The 25,790-nt window shown below is 40.8% G+C and overlaps 1 protein-coding gene across 2 annotated transcripts in view; it reads left to right on the top strand.

The window, feature by feature from the left end:
- The window catches only part of SEZ6L (seizure related 6 homolog like), a 575,113-nt gene that overhangs the window by 464,908 nt on the left and 84,415 nt on the right, over positions 1 to 25,790 (top strand). For both annotated transcript variants that reach the window (XM_068238978.1, XM_068238971.1), the window contains exon 11: positions 18,049 to 18,245. In XM_068238978.1, coding sequence (XP_068095079.1) covers positions 18,049 to 18,245 — 197 coding nt within the window. The remainder of the gene's footprint in view (positions 1 to 18,048; positions 18,246 to 25,790) is intronic.

The following is a 25,790-nucleotide window of genomic DNA, read 5'->3' as shown; positions in this document are numbered from 1 at the left end:
ACTCACAGCACTGAAAAATCAATGTGCTGTTCACAGTGCACATGTTGCATTAGAGTATACTGCACGAATCCGCTATTGTTCCTAGCCACATGGCTAATTAATATTCACTGCACTGTAGTGTTGTCCAGATCATGAACAATGCGGATCTTTGATCCGGATCTTTTTTGTGAGTCGCATCATCCAAGATTCGGTTCACAGTGGATGTCTGGAAGAAACAGGAACTGCAGCTTCTGTGCACAAGCACAATCTTCCTGCTGCATCTCTCCCTTCCCCATTAGTACCCTCAATGTGCCCTCATTCTCCTGCACCTCTCACTCTGTATATGCCCCGTTAGACCAGAGACTGGTGGGAGTGTCTGAGGGCTGGGACTTGGGAGGGCTAAAGAATCATCAATCAGGAAGCAGGGTAAGGGAGGATATTACATCACAATTGGCTTCAGACAAGGCAGTCAAAGATGGAACCTGCCATGAACTATCAGGAGCATCAATCTCTGCAAATAGTATATAAAAATTCGGTGAAATCCAAACGTGGACAGTGAAATGCATATGTAATGTAAGTACAGCCAATATTTAGCTAGTGATATATGTGTTTTTTTTCTCTGAGACCTTATACCGAACAGCTCCTCTTTAAAATCACCTGGTTAAGAACCTAGCCCACTCCTGAAATACAAACTCCCATTTTGGTAGACTGCAATATTCTTAGAAAGATCAGTCTGTACCAGGGTATAACTATATACCGTGTTTCCCTGAAAGTAAAACCTCCCCCGAAAGTAAAACCTAGCTCAGATTTCAAACAGGCTGGAAATGTAAGTCCTACCCTGAAAATAAACCCTAGTGGCAGAGAGGAGGGGACACAGCTGTGCAATAGGAAGAGGCAGCCAGGAAAGCAGTGTGTGGATGGACAATGTCAGCCTGGGCTGTCTCTGTCCCTTCCCATCCACCAGTGTTGCTGTCACTCTCTCCCCTCCCCTCTGCAAGCCCCCCTGGTGAGCGAGATGTGCTGGCTACTGTCATCTCTTTTATTTGCTCAGGGATGGTGGGAGGGTGTGAGAAAGAGCTGCTGTGTGGAAGGAAGAAGGAAACTGTATGGAGAGAGAGCTTCTGCCAACACCACTTTGCTACCATAGGCTCAGCAGTGTTAGTATGGAGAAAGATGTGACTCTTTCTTTAGCTGCATATGCTAGCTGTCCTCTCTCTCTCTCTTCTGCTCAGCGTGTGCCTCAGACAATACAGCAGTGGCAGGAATCTCAAGCATGTGTCTGTCCTCTCCTTACTATAGATCTGAGTTAGATTAGAGTGTGAGTCTGGGAGTAGAATTCTGAACCTCAGCAAACAGTACAGTGACTTTGCCATTGTACTCTATCATTTGTCTTTTATCAGCAAATGTGAAGTGAGATTCAGATGTTGTATAAAACTCACATATTGTGCACCAATACTGCTGTTTAAGTTTTCCCAATAGCCATGTGTTCTTCCTTAGTGTGTTTCTCCCAAAATAAGACATCCCCTGAAAAAAAGCCCTAGCACATTTTTTGGAGCAAAAATTAACCACTCTACCCCCGCCCATACGAATTTCTCCGTCCCTTTTTCCATCCTTTAACCCCCAGGGACGGAGAAATCCGTACTTTGCGCACTCCCGCCGCTGCCCGCGCTCCAGCTCGTAAACACGCCGCCCGCCGCTAGTAAACACGCCGCCACCCGCTCGCCCGGAGATCAATGAATGGGAAAATCCATTCCCGTTCGTTGATCTAAGCCACACAATGATCCGCTGCTCTCCTATGGGCAGCGCGATCAATGTGAAAAAAAACTCACGTGTCCAGCCTCCTTATACTTCCTCCGAGCGTCCGGAAGGACGCTTGGAGGTCGCATTAGACAAAAAGTTACTGTTGCCATCTTGTGGCCAAATAGTAAAACTACACCCTAAAAAATTTTCAAACACAAATGAATAAGTTATACACAAAAAATTAACTCAAAACCTCCCACACTCCCTATTTTTTTTTTTTTTTTGTAATGAAAAAAAAATTAAAAAAATTTCAATTAAAAAAATACATAAATAGTTACCTTAGGGACTGAACTTTTTAAATATTTATGTCAGGAGGGTACAACACTGTTACTTTATAAACTATGGGCTTGTAATTAGGGATGGACGCAAAACTGAAAAAAAATGCACCTTTATTTCCAAATAAAATATTGGCGCCAAACATTGTGATAGGGACATAATTTAAATGGTTTTATAACCGGGACAAAAGGGCAAATAAATTTCATGGGTTTTAATTACAGTAGCATGCATTATTTAAAAACTATAATGGCCGAAAACTGAAAAATAATTAATTTTTTCCCACATTTTTCCTATTTTTCCATTAAAACACATTTAGAATAAAATAATTTTTGGCATAATGTCCCACCTAAAGAAAGCCTAATTGGTGGCGGAAAAAAAAAATATAGTTCATTTCATTGTGATAAGTAATAATAAAGTTATAGACGAATGAATGGAAGGAGCGCTGAAAGGTGAAAATTGCTCTGGTGCTCAGGGGGTAAAACCCCTCAGTGGTGAAGTGGTTAATATAAGACACTGTCTTATTTTCGGGGAAACACGGTAGCAGGCTAGCAGCACCCCTCCCCTGTAGAAATCTGTCGGTTACCCCCTTCCCCAACCTCCATCATGGTGGAAGGGGGGCAAGTCCCATGAGTATGCAGAGAAACAGCGTTGTTATATTTTACCTGCTCCCGGTGGCAATACAGGTCCTTTTCACTCCCCTTCAGCAAGTGCTGTGCCAGCCAATCACTATGCGGCTTCCATCCCATGTCATGTGACAGTAACACTTCCAAACTCGACCATTTCATTCATACAGTGGCCCATATGCAATTCACTTTTTCTCCTGAGTTTTCTCCTAGGGGATATTTTCATGCCTTGTTATAAAATGCCTTTTAAACAAGCAGCAAGCAAGAAAATACTCAAAATAATTTTAATATGACCTTTTCATCAACTTTTGGGTACTTTTTTAATTATAAAATGTTGAAAAGTTATTTTAAAGAGAAGCTGAAAATGATCTCCTAGGAGATAACTCAGGAGAAAAAGTGAAATGCATAGGGGTCAGAAAGTCTTACGAACATTGGTGTATAAGGAAGAGCAAAGTCATGGCTTCATGCCCTAATTGACACTTTTTTAAGACTAGATGAGCTCTTTGCTATTCATGATATTTCTGTGAAAGCCTCTTCTTCTACCTGGCTACAAACAGGAAAGGATTGTAAAGGTAGGTGCATTACCTCTACACCATGGCTTCTGCTATAAGCTCATCTGTCTTCTACCTTTGGAGGGCAGAATCTTTGCTTCTGAAGTAGAGGACAGAAGTCCAGTTTACCACATGTAAGTGGATATTAGAGCTGGTGTATAGTGTCCAAAATATACAAGCTGCTGTTGGGGACAATGTTTGTAAAGATTAGGTATCTGAGGGGATCTCCCTTCTCTCCATGAGTACAATATCAGTAAAGCATTACATTCACAGTATTGACCAGGAGCAATTTGGATATAATTTGTGTGTATATATGTGTACAAGGTAAACAAACCAGTGGTTTTTATGGCCTTGCCCACTATCCTCAGGTGATTTATCTTAATTTTGCTTTTTGGACATGAGAAACTCATAATCTGCCAGTACTTCCAATTTTATGAAGACAAATATTGTAATACTGAGCCAGGGAATAGAGATACAATTAAAGTTGCAATTTGTGAAGTGGCTGTGAAGGAAGGTTTTATGAATACGAAGCTATTTGAAATACAGTAGTTCTTTTTGTATTCTGTATAATGTTCTGCTTAGTAATGCAGTAAAGTAATTGTAATATACTTTCTTTCTATGTATGCCTTTAACTGATTGAAACCAATACACTGTCTGAATGGCTTATTTTGTTCAAGGCTCCTAACTGTAGTGTCTGACCACTACGGAGAATTTACAAATCTATAGATGACATTTTAAATACACTATTATAGAGTAAGTAAATAAAAATAATAATGTTTGATGACTGCATCCAGGGACATTTACGCATTTGAAGTTAGAATATTTGTGTAACCTTTGACTTAGTCATTTTCTTCACAATCTACAACCAGAATATGCACCAATATTATATATTAAATCTGCCTCTTCCTATCTCGAGAGACCAGAAAACAGCCTTATAGTTTCTCACCTTGGTTTCCGCAGTACACTCTTATCTGGTGTTCCACTAACTAGTCTCTTGCTTCTAAAATTCATCACAAATTTTGCAGCTAGACTCTGACTACTCATCTCCTGTGCCTCTCGGCATATCTCTTCACTGGCTTCCAATTCCCCTTAGCATCAATTTCAATTTGCTTTTAAACCACTTCACAGCTCTTGTCCTACCAATTTTCTGACTCCACAGAAAAATAGGCTCAAATCATCATTTTCTGCTCCTCTAATGACCTGCAACATCTTAGTTATTACCTCTTTCCATGCACTAGACTTCCCTAGACCTTCCTTATCCTATTAGACTTGTCACCTTTAAAGCTTTCAGATCCACCACTTGAAAATCACAAACCCATCTTCCTCTCTAACAAAGCCTTTAATTATTGACTAGGTACGTTCTTTTCACCTGCACCCTCTTCAATTCCCGTTACTTACTGTATCCTATATTCTTTCACCGCTTGGATTGCAATCTCTTGGAAAGGGTCAATTTTTCCTCCTATGTTTGTTATAGTTATATGTGCCTACGATGTTGCTGGATTAAAATAATAATAGTAATATTAATAATTGTATTTATTTGTCACTGGCTGGGACACATACACAAATAACTCCTATTACTGAGCCTCCTAATCCTTCCATTGTCAATACTCCTCATTGTCCCATTATCATGCCTTCTCATTCTTCTGTTGCCAGAACTTCTTATCTTCTCATCATTACCAAGCCTTCTCACCCTCTGATTACCATAAGTCCTCATCCTTTCATTACCAAGCCTCCTCATAGTCTCATCACCGCGCTTCCTAAACCACCTTAAAGAGACTCTGAAGCGAGAATAAATCTCGCTTCAGAGCTCATAAATAGCAGGGGCACATGTGCCCCTGCTAAAACGCCGCTATCCCGCGGCTAAACAGGGGTCCCTTCACCCCCAACCCACCCCCCGCAAAAGTGTGTCGTAGAAAGGTCGCAGAATTTCCCTTCCTGGAGGCAGGGCTAACGGCTGCAGCCCTGCCTCCAGTCGCGTCTGTCAGCGGCGCATCGCCGCCTCTCCCCCGCCCCTCTCAGTGAAGGAAGACTGAGAGGGGCGGGGGAGAGGCGGAGATACGCGCTGACAGACGCGCGTGGGGCAGGGCTGCGGCGGTTAGCCCTGCCCCAACCAGGAAGCGCTCCCCGGGTGTATCGAGGGGGATTTGGGGGGGAAGGGACCCCCGTTAAGCCGCGCTATAGCGGCGTTTTAGCAGGGGCACACGTGCCCCTGCTATTTATGAGGTCTGAAGCGAGATTTATTCTCGCTTCAGACTCTCTTTAAAAAAGCAATCCTTCCATTGCCAAACTTTATCATCCTCCCATTACCAAGCCTCCTAATCCTCCCATTGCCAAGCCTTCTAAACCTTCCATTACCAAACCTCCATATAATCCCATTATTAAACCTCTTTATAATCCCATTACCAAACCTTCTCGTAATCCAATTATCAAGCCTCCTCATCCTTTCATTACCAAGCCGCCTCATCGTCCAATTACCAAGCCTCCTCATCCTCCCATTACTAAGTTTCCAAATCCTGCAATTACCAAGTTGCCTCAACTTCCCATTATCAAACCTCCTTATAATCACATTACCAAACCTCCTTTTAGTCCAATTACCAAAAATGTGTGGGTTTTATCTATAGTGGCATTGTTTCACTTAAAACTGTATATCCAATGTAGCAGGCACACCTTAAAAAAGTCTGAGTGCTTGGTGAAGTGACTTATGGCAAAGTCACAATAATTACAACAGTCAACACAAGTTACCAGCACACCAGTGTTTCCTTAAATGCTTTGCACTTTTATTGTGCAACCATTTCCACACAGTATCCGATAATTGTTTCGGGGGCCTCACACAGTCCCCCTTTCTCAAGGCATGTGGTATCACCTTCACTTAAAACTATGGGGGATAGAATTGGAGAAATAGTGTATTTTTTCCTTGTTATTTCCTATAAAATACATACAAAATAAAGTAATTACTGAAATCATGTATTGCTCAAAAAAAAGCTTAATTTGTGGTGAAAAGATATAGATCATTTAAGTGTGGTAAGCAGTGATAATGCTATGGCCTAATGCATGGGAGGAGTGCTAAAAGGTGAAAGTAAAGGGTAAAATAGCCTGTGTAGTGAAGTGGTTAAGTGTTGAAAGCAGCTTTAGACTTACTGCTCTGGGTTTTTGCACACAACAGTGCAGCATTCTGTAAATTAGGTCTGTCATGTTTTGTTATCTGTCATAGTTTCACTCTAATTTGAACACATCCAATACTGATGATGCAGCACACATTTCTATTACAACTGTTCAAAGGGTAAGGTAAATTGTATAATAAAAGCTCATTATCATTCTCTAGACCAAGCTAGAGTCATGCATTTATTCAGCACTGGCAATATTTATCATTCCGCATATTAAATTATACTTTTATTTTTATTCCTGTCCCAGAATTTCAGAAATGAGAAAATAAATCTCTAGCTGAATTATAACTGAATAATTAACAATTACGGAACTGTGCAAAAAGCAAAATAAACAGACGAGCACATAAATAACCAAATGCGGTTACTCAATGGATTCATGTGGTTATTATTTATCTTTTTGGCATTAAGAGTGGGAGATAGGATGATTAAAATGCTATTTCCCCAGCTTCCCATGGAGGTTGTGGAGCCAAAGAATGGGCTGCAATACGGATCAGAGCTTCAAAGTCTTGGAACCTTATTTTATTATTCGAGTAATCAGGGTTTAATTCTTTCATATGCAAAAGGTCCCTGACAGAATATGATCTATTCTAATGTATGACATGAACTGCCAAGGCTATTGAAGGTGATGGAGCGAAATATAACATATACTGCCAAGTTTTATTGTCCCTTTTAAGCTTAATAAAATAGAAGACAGATAAAGCTAGAGGTCATGCTGTAAGACAAAGCATATGTTTTTGCCTTGTGCTGATACCATTAGGTGCATGATGTAATAATTACAGATTATAACATTACACTGCTATGTATGATAAGCATGCAATAAGCTACAGATTTTGTTTGATTGACATTTAAAGAGTAAGCAAAACCGAAAATAATATGAGCTTCAGTTGTCTGCATTTATTGCAAAGTTCTCTGAACAGCACCCCCAATCTTCAATACACCCATTTTCAGTGTTATAGTTAAACTGATTTAAAGGGAAGGTTCAGGGAGGGGATTAAAAAAATAAAAATAAATTTCCACTTACCTGGGGCTTCCTCCAGCCCGTGGCAGGCAGGAGGTGCCCTCGCCGCCGCTCCGCAGGCTCCCGGTGGTCTCCGGTGCCCGACCCGACCTGGCCAGGCCGGCTGCCAGGTCGGGCTCTTCTGCGCTCCATTTTCTGGGACTTCTGCATCCCACGCTGGCGCGCTGACATCATCTGACGTCCGCCGGGCTGTACTGCGCATGCGCAGTAGTTCTGCGCATGCGCAGTACAGCCCGGCGGACGTCCGATGACGTCAGCGCGCCGGTGTGGGACGTAGAAGTCCCAGGAAATGGAGCGCAGAAGAGCCCGACCTGGCAGCCGGCCTGGCCAGGTCGGGTCGGGCACCGGAGACCACCGGGAGCCTGCGGAGCGGCGGCGAGGGCACCTCCTGCCTGCCACGGGCTGGAGGAAGCCCCAGGTAAGTGGAAATTTATTTTTATTTTTTTAATCCCCTCCCTGAACCTTCCCTTTAAAGTGTACCCAAGTTGTATGTACATACATATATCCAGGCACATCGCTTCTAGTTAGGACATTAAATAAATTATTAGGGAAAGGGAGGTGCTGAAGGGGGTGTGGCTAGAAACAGCAAAAATCAATTAACCCTGGCTTTTAATTTAGCTGTAGGGATAACAGTTGTGCCTGGATGAGTAAATCTGTGAATGCATTTGTTTGAACATTTGCATGTGAGTGTTCGAAGGGTTAATTGATTTTTGCTGTTTCTAGCCACACCCCCTTCAGCACCTCCCTTTCCCTAATAATTTATTTAATGTCCTAACTAGAGGCGATGTGCCTGGATATATGTATGTTTATTCTTATCATTGACCCCTGTGGCTAGCATCCAATTTGGTGCACTCCCCCCTTCCCCTGTATGTTTGTCAGCATGCAGACAGCTTATGCTGGTGTATGCGCATGGTGCACATGGACACATAACATTAGCTCCCTTGTGCGATTGGTAAGATGCACTGTCTTTCCCAGGAGAGGAAGTTAGGATGTGTGCTCCTAATCCATTGATAGGTTTGATGCAATGAATGTGTTTGCATGTCTGCACTATGCATGTTACAGGGCCAGAGTTAGGACACCTATGTTTACCTGGGTACTTCTACGCAGTATAGGTGACTAAGCATAAGAATGCATTCTTCTGTGAACTAAAACCCTGGCTTTTAATTTAGCTGTAGGGATAACAGTTGTGCCTGGATGAGTAAATCTGTGAATGCATTTGTTTGAACATTTGCATGTGAGTGTGCGAAGGGTTAATTGATTTTTTCAAGTTGTATGTACAGTGCCAAGCATATTCATAACTAGGCTGTGTTCCTATTTTTCTTTTTCTGCCTGGAAGTGTTAACTTTTAAGTATGTGACAGTGTCACTCCAGTTGGGACCCAGTCGGACAATAGCGTAATCCTCACTGATAAGGAATTACAGCCATTAAACTATTTCTTGGCAGAGAACAGCCTCTAAGTGCAGGGGATAGATTTAACCAGTTCGGCCTATCTGGACGAGCTTTCTCGTCCAGATAGGCACTGCATCTTCCCCTGCAAGGTGCGCGCAATCGGGCGCACGCCCGCACGCGTACCCGCCGCCCCCCGCTAGCCCCCCGATCAGTGAATGGGAATATAATTCCCATTCACCGATCTAACCTCCCCGCAGAAATATCGACGCTTTCTCTCCAGAGAGCGCGGTATTTCTGGCCCAAGGAAACAACTCCTCTGATCTTTAGTTCCTGGATGCGAAATCGTTCGCATCTAGGAATTTTTTCACTGTGGCCATCTTGTGGCCAAATAGTAAACTGCACCCACATACATTTTTAATTAAAGAAAACTATTATTTTACATGTAAAACAAACAGTTTCCCTCCCACACCAAAAATTACCCACATACATTTTTTATTAAAAAAAAAATAAAAAAATATACAATAAAAAAAAACAAAAACAACATAAATAGTTACCAAAGGGTCTGAACTTTTTAAATATGCACGTCAAGAGAGTATGTTATTATATTATTTAAAATTATAAGCTTATAAATAGTGATGGACGCAAATTGAAAAAATGCACCTTTATTTCTAAATGAAATATCGGCACCATAAATTGTGATAGGGACATCGTTTAAATGGTGTAATAACCGGGACAGATTGGCATATAAAATACATGAGTTTTAATTACGGTAGCGTATATTAATTTCAAACTATAATGGCCTAAAACTGAGAAATAATGAATTTTTTTCATTTCTTTCTTAATCTTCCTGTTAAAATGGATTTAGAAAAAAATAATTCTTAGCAAAATGTAGCACCCAAAGAAAGCCTAATTAGTGGCGGAAAAAACAAGATCTAGATCAATTCATTGTGATAAGTAGCAATAAAGTTATAGGCGAATGAATGGGAGGTGAACGTTGCTCGGATGCATGAGATTTTCGGACTGCGGTGCTGAACCGGTTAAAAAAAAAAGGTTAATAAATTCACATATTTTATCTTTGGGACACTTGAAAGACTTTACCATGGAGCAGCAACAATAAATCATTAAATCGACATTTTAATGACAGGAAAAAAAAGATTTTCTTTATAATAATTGCTCAACGTTTTCTAAATGCTTTAATAAAATCTATTTCAAAATATGTTTTCGTTTTTACTCTGTACTTATCTCTATTGTTCTGTATACTTTTACATGTGTATACTTCGGCAATCTGATCTGTATGCTTCTTGCTCTTTCTGTATTTTTTTTTATTGTTTTCCCTTTGTTTGTGTATTCTTTTATTCTTTTGTCAATTTTCTGTCTTATTCTTCTTTTATCCTTCTTTTAATTTTCCAGTGGCATTCAATTTGTAATCACTGCATCCTAACATAAGTCTGATCCAGAAACCTCATTACTGGCATATTTGCATTTTCCACCAGGGCTTCCTATTGGTCTTCATCAGTGAAAAATTCTAATAATTACTGCATTACTATTTAGCGTTGTTACCTCATTTTGCAAAAATTCAAATAAGTTGCAGTGGGAAATTCAAATTAACCACACCGAGCCATGTGAAAGGACCAATAGAAACCCCTGATGGAAAACTTCACTATGCTGATGACAGGGCTCCAGATCACTCTTGTGTAATATGCGGCAAGCATAGACATTGGGTGTGATGGCGTAAATATAGTCAAAGTAAGCCAATAAAGTCACATTTCATATTTTTGGATATAGATAAATGTGTTTGTTAAGGTGGCCATAGGCAAATTTGACATTGCAAGTGATGAATCCAATCTAAGCAAAGCAGTGCTAAGTAGTTCATTTCATATCTGATTGGCCCAACAGGAGGGAAAAAAATGATAGTGGAGTGGTAAAAGGACTTCTGATAGGGTGGATAAGAGGCAAGGCCATATGTAACCATTTTGGTGCCCTAGGCAGGCCAACACGCTATCACCCTTGTGAGGTAATTATCAAGTAAAATAAGCATTAATTGACATACATTACACTCCAGATGCTATTGTTGCATCCTCCAGCCAATAGAATGCTCCCAGATTCAAATGCAGCATACCCAGCTAACAGAAAGTGCCCAAGTGTCATTGCAGGTCCATCAGCAAACCGATTGTACCTTAGTGTCATTGAAAAGCCTTTTTTTTTATAGAAACTTTACCTAATCTCATGCCATATTTTTGGAATAATGGTCCCACATAAATATATTTTGATTTAGAGTCATAAGGTCAAAGCAACACCAGCAATGCTCTCATCACATCTTCATAAATTGCACTGCAGCATTTTTTTTTGTGTTAAAAATGTAATCTTACACTTGCTATGGTTCATTTTCTTTTTGAATAAACAGGCCTTCCAAGTCTCAGTTAATACTCAAAACGTAGCACTGACACAAGAGCACCCTCAAGGCACACACACACACACACACACACAGCTTGTGGCTAGCACTCTCGCCTTGCAGTGCTTGGTCCCTGGTTCAGATCCTAGCCTGGCACCGTCTGCACAGATTTTGTATGATCTCCCCGTGTCTGTGTGGGTTTCCTCCGGGCACTCCAGTTTTCTACCACATCCCAAAAACAAACAGATAAGTTAATTGGCTTCCCCCTAAATTGGCCCTAGACTATGAAACATACTCTATATGATTCATACATAAACATACGACTATGGTAGGGATTAGATTGTGAGCCCCTCTGAGGGACAGTTAAGTGACAAGACAATATAATCGGTACAGTGTTGCGGAAGATGACGGCAGTATAATACTAAATATTAATAAAAACAATAAATACATGTCTCCTCACTCACATACTGCTACACTACACAAACTTCCAGCCTCCTCCCATTTTCACAGCTGCCAAAAGTCTCACTAACAGCAGTGAGGCTGGAGACAGGCTTTCTGAGTTCTGTCCTCTGTGGGGCTGCTGCTGCAACGCACACCTTCAGAGCTGGGTTAAAGGATACCTTAGTACTGAATAAAAATTAAAAATGGGACGAGCAGGAGTACTGTGCTGTCCTCATGCCTACTGCTCCCCCTGTTCTCCTCCATCCCACTCCATTAAGTTTTAATAGCCATACCACAGCCCCCCCCCCCCCCCCCCCCCACACACACACACACACACACACACACACACACTGAGCTATTTCCAGGTAGGGAGGGTCGGTGATCAGTGCGCAGGTGTTGCCCAGCTACGCGTGTCCTTAATCGTGTGCCTGCAGCTGTGAGTGCACTGTTCATGCACACAACATCACAACTTTGGAGTGCGCATGTGCGGAGCGCTCCCAGCCGCAGGCATGCGTCGCTGGGCAGCACCTCCGCACTTATTATCAACCCTCGAGACTCGGAAGTAGCTTTAGGTGAGCACATCCATTAGAGCGCAGGAGATTTGGGTGCAGCCGGCACCACCGTAGACCGTAATAGGAATTACGGCTATAGCGGTGCACAGTGAGTAACTTTTGCGCCATCAGAAGACAGAGCTGCAGTTACTTTTAAAACACTGTCATTCAGCTGCCAGCAATAGCTGGAAGCCGGATTACATCATTCCCCACCATCCATTCCATTTGGACCAGGAGGGGCAATATTAATTAACGCTGTATAGTAATTAATCCCCTGTATCCTGTGGCAAAGTCTCCCAGCGGTGATTTCTCTTGTATGCGCTTTGGGGGCTATTAAAACTTAACAAAGGGGGATGGAGGAGAATGGGGGAGCAGTGGGTATAAGGACAGTGCGGTACACATGCCTGCTCCCCCATTTTTAATTTTTATCCAGTGCTAAGGTATACTTTAAGCCTAAGGCAGGTGCCTTTGTTGCCTGTACCCAGCAACAGCCCTGGAAAGAAGATATCAATAGATCCTGTATTCAAAGACTGGCAGGGGACAGGAGATTGGGAGTGGGGTTTCCATCTTCTTTTCCCCCTCCGTGACCTAAAAATGACATACGATAAATCCATATTCAGCCAGCAATACTAAGGAATTACATGACTTCTCTACTAGGTTGCTAATATCCCAGGTGGTGGAACAATGGGATCTTAGCAATGCATTTAAAGAACTCCACATGACTTATTGGCATCATTCTAGTGGGCATTGCCAGCCTCATTGCAGAACTCATCCTTATTGTTTGCCTTTTGTGTCTTTAGATATTGACATTGGATTAAACAGCATGACAAACAAAAATCCGTGAAAAATGCGTTTGGTGTGTCCAAATTAGGAAACACAGTCTGAATATTTTATGAGACTGTCACGGAGGAACCTCAAGCATAACACCTGGGCAGCAGCTGAGGCATCTTGTTATATAACAATTCTAAGATCTGTATTGTTTGTTAGGGCAGCATTTTTTGTCACAGCCACTGACAGCAGACTGTAAAGCTGGACTTATAAACAAAAAAATCCTCTTATCCCTGTATTAGATTGACTTCTTACCAAACAAGAACACCAAAGTAAGGCAGATATTCACAGGATTTACTGGAGAAGATCAGAGTAAATATCTTGCAGGCATATGAATGTTCTTTATTGAATCTAATGAAGTTCCTTGTGCAGCCTCACTTGCGCAGTTCAGTACTGTACTAGCGGATAGCTGAGCTGGGAAATATGTTTGTGCCTACAAAGTAAATGTCCAGTGGTGTGGAATATGTTGGCACTTTATAAAACAATACATATAATTATAAAGTGCATGTATATTAAAGGCATTTACAAATTACCCTGTTTCTATGACTACTTAAAGTGGACCTATAGTGTGTTATGCAACCTGAAAAAAACACTTGTTAATGTTAACCACTTCAGCCCGCAGGTTGTTTTCGCCTTATGGACAAGAGGAATTTTCATATTTCTGCTCTTCTCCCATTCATTCCCCAATAACTTTATCACTATTTATCACAACAAAATGATCTCTACCTTGTTTTTTTTACCACCAATAAGGCTTTCTTTGGATGGTACATTATGCTAAGTATTATTTTATTCAAAAAAAAATAAGTGCATTTTAATAGGAATAATAAGAAAAAATTGAAAAAAAACATTATGTTTTTAGCCATTATAGTTTTAAAATAAAATGTATGGTAATTCCGAGTTCCGCCAATGCCAATTTCCGACTTTCTGTTTTGCCTCAGAGGATGCAAAAATGACAAAAAAAAAGAATCAGAAAATCGGAAATCGGAAAAATGGAATCTTGTGATTGGTCTAAAATGACCACGGTAATCTAATTTTTGTGGAAAAATTCTGCATTCTCTGATTGGTCCAGTGCTTCTGAGTTCTGTGATTGGACTAAAATTACAGAGTTGCAGTAAATCGGATTTCCGCGGAATTCTGATTTCCATCTTCCAAGAGTTCCAATCAGAAATGCGGAAATTTCATTTCCAAAAAAATCTGAATGAGCATCCCTAAACTCACATAGCGTAGGTACACATATACAGTACATGGACTGTGCAGTGGGGGTTGGATATCAGTTTTGTAACCCATGGATTTCTGTACATGAGAGCACATGAACATCTACACAAGCGCTGTAAAAACAGCACAGGAGATTTGGGCGCAGCCAGCGCCACCATAGGCCGTAAAAGGAATTATGGCAATAGCAGTGCTCAGTGAGTAATTTGGGCGCCGTCAAAAGACACAGCACAAATTACTACAAAAACACTTTAATTCAACCACCAGCCATAGCTGGAAGCTCTATTACATCTTTCCTGGAGGGGGAATAGTAATTAACTCCACCAGGAGCAGGGTTAGCCGTTTATTGGCTTTACCCTGTGCCCAAATCTCCTGGCGGCGTATTCCAAGCCATGCCATCTACACCCTCAGGACAAACCATCTTCAGCTAAAATTCCTATTCATGGTTTTCCCTTCAATCAGTATGGCTCACTGAGCAGAGAACAGTAGGAAAATGGTTGTAATTTCCAAGCTATCAAATCTTTAATACACTGAGATGATTTTCCAAGCAGGGCTGATATTATATGAGACAGACAATGGTTTCTAGTTACCACCCTTAGTTTCTGTCATATTGCTCTTCTGTCCACTGCCGTGCCCCTATATGATTTGTATGAATCCACATCCTCAGTTGGCAAAATGGAATATTGCATGCAGTGCCAGTGATGTTCTGTGTGTGCTTCTGATGTTACGGGAGGTGACCAGATTAAATGTCTGATCACATTGTGCGATTGCTTTGACGAAGAGGTTCGAATGATTCCAGCTGATGCTGTTTATTCTATTTATTCTCCTCTTTCATGTTTTCCAAATTGCATGTGCATTCTATAACCTAAATCCACATTATGATTTCATACAAGTGTTATGTTTATTTTTAAATCAAGCTGATACAAATGTTATGTTTATTTAAATCAGCTTGGACTTTAGTTGTCAGTACAGTAGAGTCTTGGTTATCGGCACCAATGGGGATCGGCTGATGCCGGCTGGATAAGTGTGCTTTCTGGTTGCTTGAGACTAGGGCCCATATGCAATTAACCTTTTCTCCTGAGTTTTCTCCCAGGAGATATTTTTTCAACTTCTATTTAAAATAACTTTTCAGCACTCTGCAATTAAAAAAGTATCAAAAAGTAGGTGAAAAAAGTACTAGCAAAATTATTTTGAGTATTTGCTTGCTTCCTGCTGGTTTAACCATTTCACCTCGAAGGGTTTTTAAAAATAATGAAAATGTATTTCATTTTTCTATGAGAAGGTGTATAATAGGGTATTTGGATGTGGTTTTACTTTTTGGCCACAAGATGGAGATACAGAGTTAGTGTGTTCTAAAAATAGAAACAGAACCAAGTGTTTGTATTTGTTTATATTTGTGTAAATACAGGGACGTAGATACTCGTGCTGGGGGAGGTGAAAAGGTTAAAGGGCATTTTATTGACAATTTTGAAAATGTCACCTAGGAGAAAACTAAGGAGGAAGAGTTAATTGCATATGAGCCTATGGGCCATATTCTATTGCTGAACTCGCCAGCGCTAAGCACTGGCGAGTTCTTAACTTAGGCGATGGGGGCATCGCCTAATCTAATTAAACTTTAGACCCCCCCAGGCGGAAAAGAACTCGCTTGGGCGATATAATCGCCCAGCGAGTTCTTAACACGGTATCCAATTACCCTGTTCATGCCTCCGGGAAGCGATGCTTCTCGGCAGACATGAGCGTTAGCTTAGACCTGCAAAAAGCAGGTCTAAACTAGCTAACGCACGTTGTCGCCGCTGCATCTGGGGGTCTCCTTTAATAAGGAGACCCCCAGAGCTCCCCGTCGGGTCGCCGCACAGTTTAGAAGCTACGCAGCTCTGCAAAGGCTCCCCTGTCATTATACATACGCCGACGATCACCCGATGCCTCTCGCCACAAAATCCGTCACGTAATTACAGTGTATCTGACACTGTAATTACTGTCCGCATAGGAGCCCAGGCAAAGCATCTTTGAATCTGCAGCCGGGCTCCCCATTGGTCCGCTGTCTGAGCCATTTTATTGGCTCAGACAGCGGACCAATGGGGAGCCCGGCTGCAGATTCAAAGATGCTTTGCCCGGGCTCCTATGCGGACAGTAATTACAGTGTTAGATACACTGTAATTACGTGACGGATTTTGCGGCGAGAGACGTCGGGTGATCGGCGGCGTATGTATAATGACAGGGGAGCCTTTGCAGAGCTGCGTGGGGGCTTCCAAACTGTGCGGCGACCAGACGGGGAGCTCTGGGGTCTCCTTATTAAAGGAGACCCCCAGATGCAGCAGCAGAAGATGGCGGCGATGTTCGGCGGGCAGTTGCGCATGTGTGGGGAGTGAGGCCGTGGTGCTGATGGACAGCACCACAGCGTAAACCTCACTCCCCATCGCCCAGTAATAGGGAGCATCGCTCAGGCTTTCGCCTGACTAATGCTCCTTAACGGTCGGCCATCGCGCGAAGGATATGGGCAATAGGATTTGCCAGTAATCCTCGCACGATGGCAAGGTGATAAGTAGCTCGCATCTGCAAGCTACTTATCACCTTGAATAGGATATGGTCCTATATGTTAAAAATAGACCTAGGTAACACAGCACTATACCACACCCTATATACATACCATGAACTCTGTAATAAATGTTAAAATACAGTAATTGAAAGTGTATTCATTTTGGGGGAGCTGTGGATCCCAGTAATTAAAGTGGTATGAAACTCAGCATTTCTTCTTTGCTCTAAAATATTCTTTACAGCAAAGAAGGTACTACCAGAAAAAACACTGGCAGCAGAATAGCATTCAGACAGTTAAACACAGCACTTCTCCTTCAGTCGGAAACTCTGTGCCATTTCCGAACTTGAGGAAGTGATTACAAAAGTAGCTGATAAGTAGCTGCAGTGTCTCAGCTGAATACAAGCCAAAAGTTTAAACAGGAGATGACACATTCTCACTGGATACATTTTAATATATAAATACAGCAGCTATGCAGTAAATTTCAATGGCAGGTTTCAGTGCAGATAAACTGTACTTTTTGGAACTTTTAATTTGTAAACAGACAATAATACTTGTGAACAAAGGCAAACATGATAACTGTATGGGTAATAAAAAGTAGGAAATATGTTTTTACTGAATGTTATGTCAGAGTTAAATCCCTCTTTAAGCACAGCAGAACCCCAAAACAGCCTACAACAAGAAGTTGGCAGTCAGCACTGTGAGTACTGCCAGCGATTTGTGCTGGTTGGTTGAGACTGCTGGTTAGTTGAGTTCCATATAACCGGGACTCTACTGCATAAGAAAATAAAACGCTATCTATATCTGCATTCCATTTTCCATGCACTGCAACAATCCATCAAACACTGAGTCTTTATGAATTGAAGCCAAAGTGGAAATAAAGGATTTTCTGAAACATTCCTGGATTCCTCCGAGCATCCCAGTGCCCCTGGAGTGCTGGAGTTTCTGTGTTTTAAAGAGTATACATTTTTGTCTCTAACTGTCCCTCAGGATCACCATCTACCATAATTCCTACCATAGTCAATCTTGGGTGAGAACTATGTGTTTGGGGTGTGGGAGGAAACCAGAGTGTCCAGAGGAAACCCAAACAAACAAAGGGTGATGATAGCTCAAACTAAACTTGTTAGTACTTGCACGGTAACCATGCCTCTTTTAATACATTTTTCCTGGATTCAGAATATATTTAAGGAAGTGATCTTACTGACATTGTTTATGCAAGACTTGATTGTAACTTATACTACCATAAGCATAAAACCTGAATAAGTTTATTTGAATTTCATTGCAATTGCAGATTGAATCTAAGCAACAATGATATACTGACCATCTATGATGGAGATGAAATTACCTCCAAGATTTTGGGGCAATTTTTTGGAAGCAGCGGCCCTCAGAAACTCTATTCATCATCACCGGACCTCTCAATTCAGTTTCACTCCGATCCAGCTGGTATGATCTTTGGCAAAGGTCAAGGATTTATTCTAAATTACATAGGTAAGCTTTTTTTGGTTTGTTCTATTTTTTTTCTTGATTGTTTTTTATAATGTTTTGTTAATATGGTGAATAAACTTACAGTGTATAAGTAACCATCATCTGGCTAGGCAGATAGAATAATGTGTAAAACCCATGTCCTAAGTACCATTATGATGATACATGATGTCACTACAAAGAAGACTCCTTTTTTTTTTTTTTTTTTTTTTTTTTTTTTTCTTCAAAATCAGCACACAGACCCAAATTCTTGAGTAATCAGTTATATGTGGCATTGGCAACATTCCTTTCCTGCCATGCCCCTAAACTGAATTGTGTGATCATCATAGTTTGGTAGTAGCTATATACAAGCCTCATAGGTCTTTCTTTTCATACCCTACCTCACCAATAAACGACTGCTGCTGAGCCTGATATTTTAACTATCCTTCTCAAAGACACATCCTACACACATACAACCACACCCTCTTACACATGCCCCTCTCCTCTCCCCAGTCACTCTCCTCCAGGTAATCTAACTAAGGTTAATTGTGAGGCTTCTCCACACTTCTTCAAGATTGCCTGCATGTCCCAGCCCCACATTCTTACACAATTCATCCATCCCAGCAAACCATTCCCTTATATCCAAAATGGTCGAATTTTTCCAATTATTAGCAATAATGCTTTTGGCCACTATTGTGCCATATTCTTTGATCAATAAGCATCCGGGACTTTCTTTTTTTCTTTTTTTTTTGTGTCTATGTAACTAAAAATTGCTTCTTCTAATGTAAGCTCAAATTTTTCTTTTAATAATCTCTCAGCCAGAAGGCAAATATCATCCCAGAATTTTTTGACTATCGGGCACCCCCACCACATGTGTAGGGTATCTCCGTCCCCCTGTCCACATCTCCAGCACATCACCCTGCGTCTTGCAAATTTACTAATACGGAATGGTGTGATATACCATCTACCAATTGTTTTAAATTGTATCAATTGTAGCCTTGGATCTTGAATTTTAAAATTATTTGCCCATATTTGTGGCCAAGACCCTTCCAGACTAAACCCCAGCTCTCTTTCCCATTTCTTACAATACGCCGGGAGATCCTGGCCATAATCCGCAGCACAGATATCTTAATATAGACTAGAGATTGATTTATTCATTTTTTTCCCCAGATAGAGATGTTTTTCAAAATTATTAAGTTCCACCCTTTGGGCATACAGTGAAATCCATTTTCGAGTAAAACTGTGAATTTGAGCAGAGCCCCATAAACTAGCCTCATTATTATCTTCAAAAATTGATTTAATTCCCAGAACACGGCTACCCCTAATATCAATAAAGCGTGTTTCCCGACTTATATTATGTTTGCCGAACCAGGCTGGGTCAAGACCTGGGGGAAAGTCTGGATTATCTCGCAAGGCTGTCAGGGGAGATAACCCCGTATTCTCCTGCCATTTTTTAATTATCCAGAGTAATGACTTTAGAGTTGGTTTAATCAGTGGATGGGACGATAAGTTATATACCTTATTAATGTTTTTAGGAATCCAGGTAAATACTAGATCCAAGTCAGATTCCTCCTCCTCCAGCCGTGGCCAAATCCTATTATTTGTATCGGAGGTAATCTCTATCTTCCATTCTAGGATTCTTGTCAGGTGTACGCTTTTATAGTAATTATATAGATTTGGGGCAGCCAGTCCGCCCTGATCTTTTCTTTTCATGGTCAATTTGTAGTTTATTCTACGCTTAGTATTGCTCCAAATAAAATTCTGGAATATCTTGTGCCAGTTCTGGAACCATGCAGTAGGGATGGCTATCGGTAAACTCTGCAACAAAAAAATAAGTTTGGGAAGGATCAGCATTTTAATGATGCCGATCCTACCAATTACATTGAAACATGGGCGGTCCCAGGATCTCAATTTTTTTTTACTTTCGTCCATTATTTTTGAAAAATTACTCTTAAAAAGTAAATCCGGGTTACTGGTAAGATTAATGCCTAAATATTTAATCGAGCAGTTATTACATCTAAATTCACTAGTTTGTTTTATCTCTACTATGAGTTTCCTAGAGCAACCTATATTTAATATTTCAGTTTTCTCTTTATTCAATTTAAAGTTTGAGTATTTTGCAAAAAGATTAAACTTATCTCGACATTTTATAGTCGAGCTGAGTGGATCCGTCAAGGTCAAAAGTAGATCATCGGCATAAGCCAGTATCTTCATTTCGCCTTGTTTCGTTTTTATGCCTCTAATTTCATTATCTTGTTGAATGGTTTGGATAATTGTTTCAATGCCAAGATTAAATAGTGTGGGGGACAGGGGACATCCCTGTCTAACCCCATTGGAGATAGAAAATATGTCACTGATCTGATTATTTACCTTAACACCTGCACTTTGGTTACTATACAGCTTCCTTATGTTCCCAATAAATATTGGTCCCAGTCCGAATTCCTCCAGGACTGCAAAGACAAAACCTCTTGAGATGCGATCGAATGCCTTTTCGGCATCAACTGCGATCACCACTGCCCCTTCCCCTCTTACTCTACATTTTTGGATCAAATTAATTGCGGTATATATATTGTCCTTGGTTTGTTTGTTTTTAATAAAACCTGATTGTTGATTCCCCAGGAGATTACCAATTATTTTATTTAGTCTATTTGATAATATTTTAGCGTAGATTTTTACATCGCAATTTATGAGAGAAATTGGCCTAAATTGCGCACAGCTTGGGTTCTGTTTATCCCCTTTCGGAATCAGCGTAATAGTTGCTCGGTTTGATTCATTGGAAAAAACTGTACAGTTTTCGTTATTATTCACAAGTTTACAAAAAAGTGGTGCTAAAATGTCCGTAAATGATTGATAAAACTCGGCATTAAATCCGTCAGGGCCCGGACATTTTTTTTTGGGCAGTTTCCTTACAGTCCTGCAGAATTCGGCCAGGGAGATCGGGGATTCCAGTTCTATTTTCTCTTTCAAGCTTATCTTTGGGAGTTTTATTTTGTCCAGAAAATCTTTGGGGTTTAACAATTTTGATTCATCCATATTATATAGTTCGTTATAGAACTTAGAAAATTCTCTTGAAATCTGTTTAGTGTCATGTATTATTGTGCCTTTTTTATCAATTACGTGATGAATAAAACTAGATTTCCCTTTATCTTTCAGGAGGTCTGCCAGGACTTTCCCCGATTTATTTTTCCCCAACATATATTGCTTCTTTAGTTTTTTGTGTTCTAGTGAACATTTACTATCCAAAAGGCCATTAAGTTCTGTTCTAAGTTCAGTCACTATTGATAAAGTTTTAATAGTTGCACATTTTTTATGTTCACATTCTGCTTGTTGAAGCAATGTTAATAGATTATTAATCTTGTTATTTTTTTCTTTGTTCATTTTACTTTTAATACTAATCAAGGTTCCTCTAATAACGCATTTTAGAGTGTCCCACAGGATACCATACGAGGAGACAGATTTTTCATTCAACTCTATAAAGTCTTTAATAGCGTTCACAACCTGTTGCATATGATCTGTGCTGTCTATCAGGGAGACGTCTAATCTCCATTGTTTACTTACAATAGGTCTTTTTCCTACTAGTATAGTTACTATCATCGGTGCGTGGTCCGAAAACGTAATTTGTCCTATTTTTATGTCTGTCACTGATAATATAGTATCCTGCTGGACTAGAAAATAATCAATTCTTGAATAGTTTTGATGAACATGCGAAAAATAAGTGTAATCTCTTTCGTTAAGGTTTTTAATCCTCCAAATGTCAACCATATTATTATCATTAATAGTTTTTTGAACTTCATCTATTTCATTTTTGGACAAATATGATCTACCCTTTGAAGTATCTTGTTCAGGGTTTAACGGTAAATTAAAATCACCCCCCAAAATTATAGTCTCTTTTGCTTTATTTTTTACTTTATTAATAAAATTAATTACAGCAGCCGCTTGGCCTCTATTTGGTGCATATATATTAGCCAGTGTTACAGGTTTCCCCTTTACCTTCCCCAATACAATAAGTTCCCTGGCATCATTGTCCTTATATATTTTATCAACAGAGAAATCAAGACCTGTTTTTATAATAATTGCTACACCACAGGTTTTTTTGAGGTGGTTAGGATTATTAATCCACTCCTTATATCTTTTATCAAAGATTATTGGGGCCTTCCCTAACTGAAAATGCGTCTCCTGTATAAATGCAATATCAATTTTATTCTTTAACAATACATCAATAATCCTTCCTCTTTTGCAGCCTGAATTGGCTCCTCTTACATTCATAGAAAGAATCTTTAATTCACACATCTTTATTTATTTTTAAAAGCAATAAACCTCGGCTAGAGGAGGGAAATGCAAAAAGGTGAGTAAGAAGAGATGCAGGCTGGGGGAGGGGCTCCGGGGCATAAAATGTACAACCATCCTGCCACATACATGCTCCAGTCATCCTTAAAACATACATCTTGCACAGTCGACCAACAATCATTTTTTTGATCTAGTCCTCTCAATCAACCCTGTTGATTTCTTGTTTCGGACTTTTCTAAACCTGTCAAACAAAAGAGTGGTAACAGGAATAGAGCCCCTGCTACCTAGTGTGACACTTACTCCTACCACCCCCCCATTAGTCCTTTCCCTATCCCCAAGATATGTATTATGCCTAGGTGTCTTCCCAACCCGGGATGTGTATTGTGGGTAGCTTTAATGCCTTTTGGATATTTATTAGAGGTTCTCCATCTGTCAAATTATATGTATTCCCATCTACTGTTGCTCTCAGAGAGAAGGGGTATCCCCAACTATATTGCCCCTCCTTTTTTTTTAATTGCCTCCAGTAACGGTTTCAATTGTCTTCTACGATCGATAGTTCGTTTTGAAAGGTCAGGGAAAAGCTCGATTTTCCATCCCTTGAAATCCAAGTTGCTCAATGAGCGGGCCTTATTTAGTATTTCTTCCTTTTCATGGAAGAAATGAATCCTACATAGGATATCTGTACTTTTCCCCTTTTTTTGTGCTCTTTCTCTGCCGATCCTGTGAATCCTGTCAATCACGATTTTATTTTCGACATCTTTATTCAAGAGATCTCTGAAAAGTTCTTGTGCTAGTGAGGGTAGTTCCTTAGCCGGTATATTTGAAGGAAAGCCTCTAATTTTAACATTATTTCTACGGCTCCGGTTTTCAAGATCATCTATTTTTAACGTAATTTCTTTTAGAATTTTTTTTTGTGTTACTAATTCATTCGATTGTTTGCTCGAGGTTTTAACCATGTCCTCCAGGTTTCTCTCCAGCCTATCCATTCTATCCATGAGCTGATGTAGCTCCTCCTTAATGATTTTAAATTCACTACTCACGGCTTCTTTAATTGTGGATTGCACTGTCTCAACCATAGTCACCTTTATCTTTGTTGAAAATTCTTCCATTAGCTCCCTTATATTTATATCCGGCATATGGCCTTTTTGACAGCTATTTTCACCTGCTATCTGGCTAGCACCGTTTTCGGTTGGTTGTGGTGTTATATGTTGTACTTCTTTTGAGCTCACTTGTTGGATTTCCTTAGTGTTTTTTTCTCCTCGCCCTTGATTTTCTTTAACTGATTTTTGAACCACCTCGCAAAATTCTGAAATTTTTTTGATATGTTTATTAATATCTTGTGGTGTTACTGACCCTTGGGGTGAGAACATGCCTTCAGTTTTCCTATTCGGGGTTTCTGGTTTATTTGGGGGGTCTTCCCCATTACCCATTCCCCCTGCGCCAAAGCCAAAATTGTGTAAGCCCTTTTCGGGTTGGCTTCCCTTATTTTTCCTTGTACCTGTAGCCATAACTGGAATTTAATCTTACAGTCTGATCTTACAGTCCTACCCAACCACTAGACAGCCCGCAGACAGTTCCAACGAGAGGATTATACCTAGCTCCCTTGATTAGCTCTTTGTTAGATCTTCAACTACCAGGACACCCCAACCAGTAGCAAGACAGCAGCAAGGTACAGCGGCTACCTCAATTTAAATCTCGATTACACAGCAGCAATCAATTAGATCAACTGGATAGCATCAACGTTGTATAGCATTGTATAGCACTGTACATCATTGTATAGCAGCATCGGTATCGGTATAGACATCGGTATATATCATGTAGCATGTAGCATCAATATAGCAATGTAGCAATGTAATGTAACATCACGTCTTCACCCTCTTAACCCCCCTCAATACGATACCAGTCCAGTAGCCTCTGGGACGTGCAGGTGACGTTAAAAGACCCACTGCCAAGCAGAAGGAGCAGAGGAAGTTCCGTCCAGGAGCAAAAAAAAAAAAAAAATAGTGGGTAAGATGTGATGTGATGTAATGTGGCTAATATGGTTGATAGCTGATAGTTGCTAGCCAGAGATCGGGAGACCAGGCGCCGGAGACCCACAGCCGATGACAACCGCCAGACAGCCGGCAGAGACGATGGCAGGTGGCAGAAACGAGGACACTGGAGGCACTATAGGTAAAAGCGGCAAGCGGCAATGAGGGCGAGGCCAAAGGCCGGGAATGGAGACACAGCAGGGATACAGTGACACAGCGACATAGAGGATCAGGTTTAAGACAGGTTTGAGACAGGCAGAGACAGGCGAAAACAGCAGCGCGACGGGCTGGCGGAGACAGGCAGGAGATAAGTGGGAGACAAGCGGGAGACAAGCAAGCAGAGACCAGCGACACCAAGTGAATTTTACTCCCAATTGTACATCCACTCCGTGAGCAGGCTCAGCAGGCGGGCATCAGGCAGACATCAGCCGGCAGGCATCGGGCGCCAGTGGGCGGCATAACATGCGCATAACACGCATCAGGCGGGCATCAGACAGACACATCAGACAGCGCCCATCCCTTCAGAGACGCCAGCAACGCTAGAGCGATAGAGCGATACGCGGAGGGCGGAAACGGAAACGTGTCACAACCAGGAAGCCGGGCAGCAGATCCTCACATCCTCCTCTCCCCTCACCCCCCAATTACAAAGAAGACTCCTGACCTCGATCTTAAAAGTCCCTCAGTGAAGGTTACTCCATCAAAGCTTTTTAGACTGCTCATTACCATTTCTTTCTTTCTTGAGACATGGCATAAAACTTAAAGGTTTTATTATATAACAGTTTCTGACACAAAACAGAATCAAGGAAACTGATGTCAGGCAGACAACCTTTGTGACATTTTCCTATCCTCACAGAAAACTCAAATCTCCTAATGTCACGGTAGGTTGCAGTGTCCTGAGTTCGGAAAAAAATGAGATAGAGGATTTAAAAAAAGATAAGTGCCTCTGCCGCAGTACTGTGCTAAACTAGAGAACTGCAAATTATAATCCTTTGGATTAGTAAATTAACCTCAGTAGATTAAACGTCAGTCAAAACATCTGTGTAACGCTTTACTATTACAGCAGTTTCACAGTGGGAATTCAGGTTATGAATGGCTTTTTGTGGTAGGTTCTCTTTAAAATGTAACTCCACTTTTATTTAAAGAAAGAAATTATAAGTCATACATGGAAATTTACAGAGAACGCAATGCAACTCCCACTGTGATCCTAGCCTTATAGGATTTCTGCAGTGAATGTCTCAGTTCCATGAATATGTAG

Source organism: Hyperolius riggenbachi, chromosome 1 (assembly GCF_040937935.1).
Source record: "Hyperolius riggenbachi isolate aHypRig1 chromosome 1, aHypRig1.pri, whole genome shotgun sequence".
In the NCBI taxonomy this organism is placed as follows: Eukaryota; Metazoa; Chordata; class Amphibia; order Anura; family Hyperoliidae; genus Hyperolius; species Hyperolius riggenbachi.
Note: the sequence above shows the minus strand (reverse complement) of the source record. Positions and strands in the feature narration are given on the sequence as shown.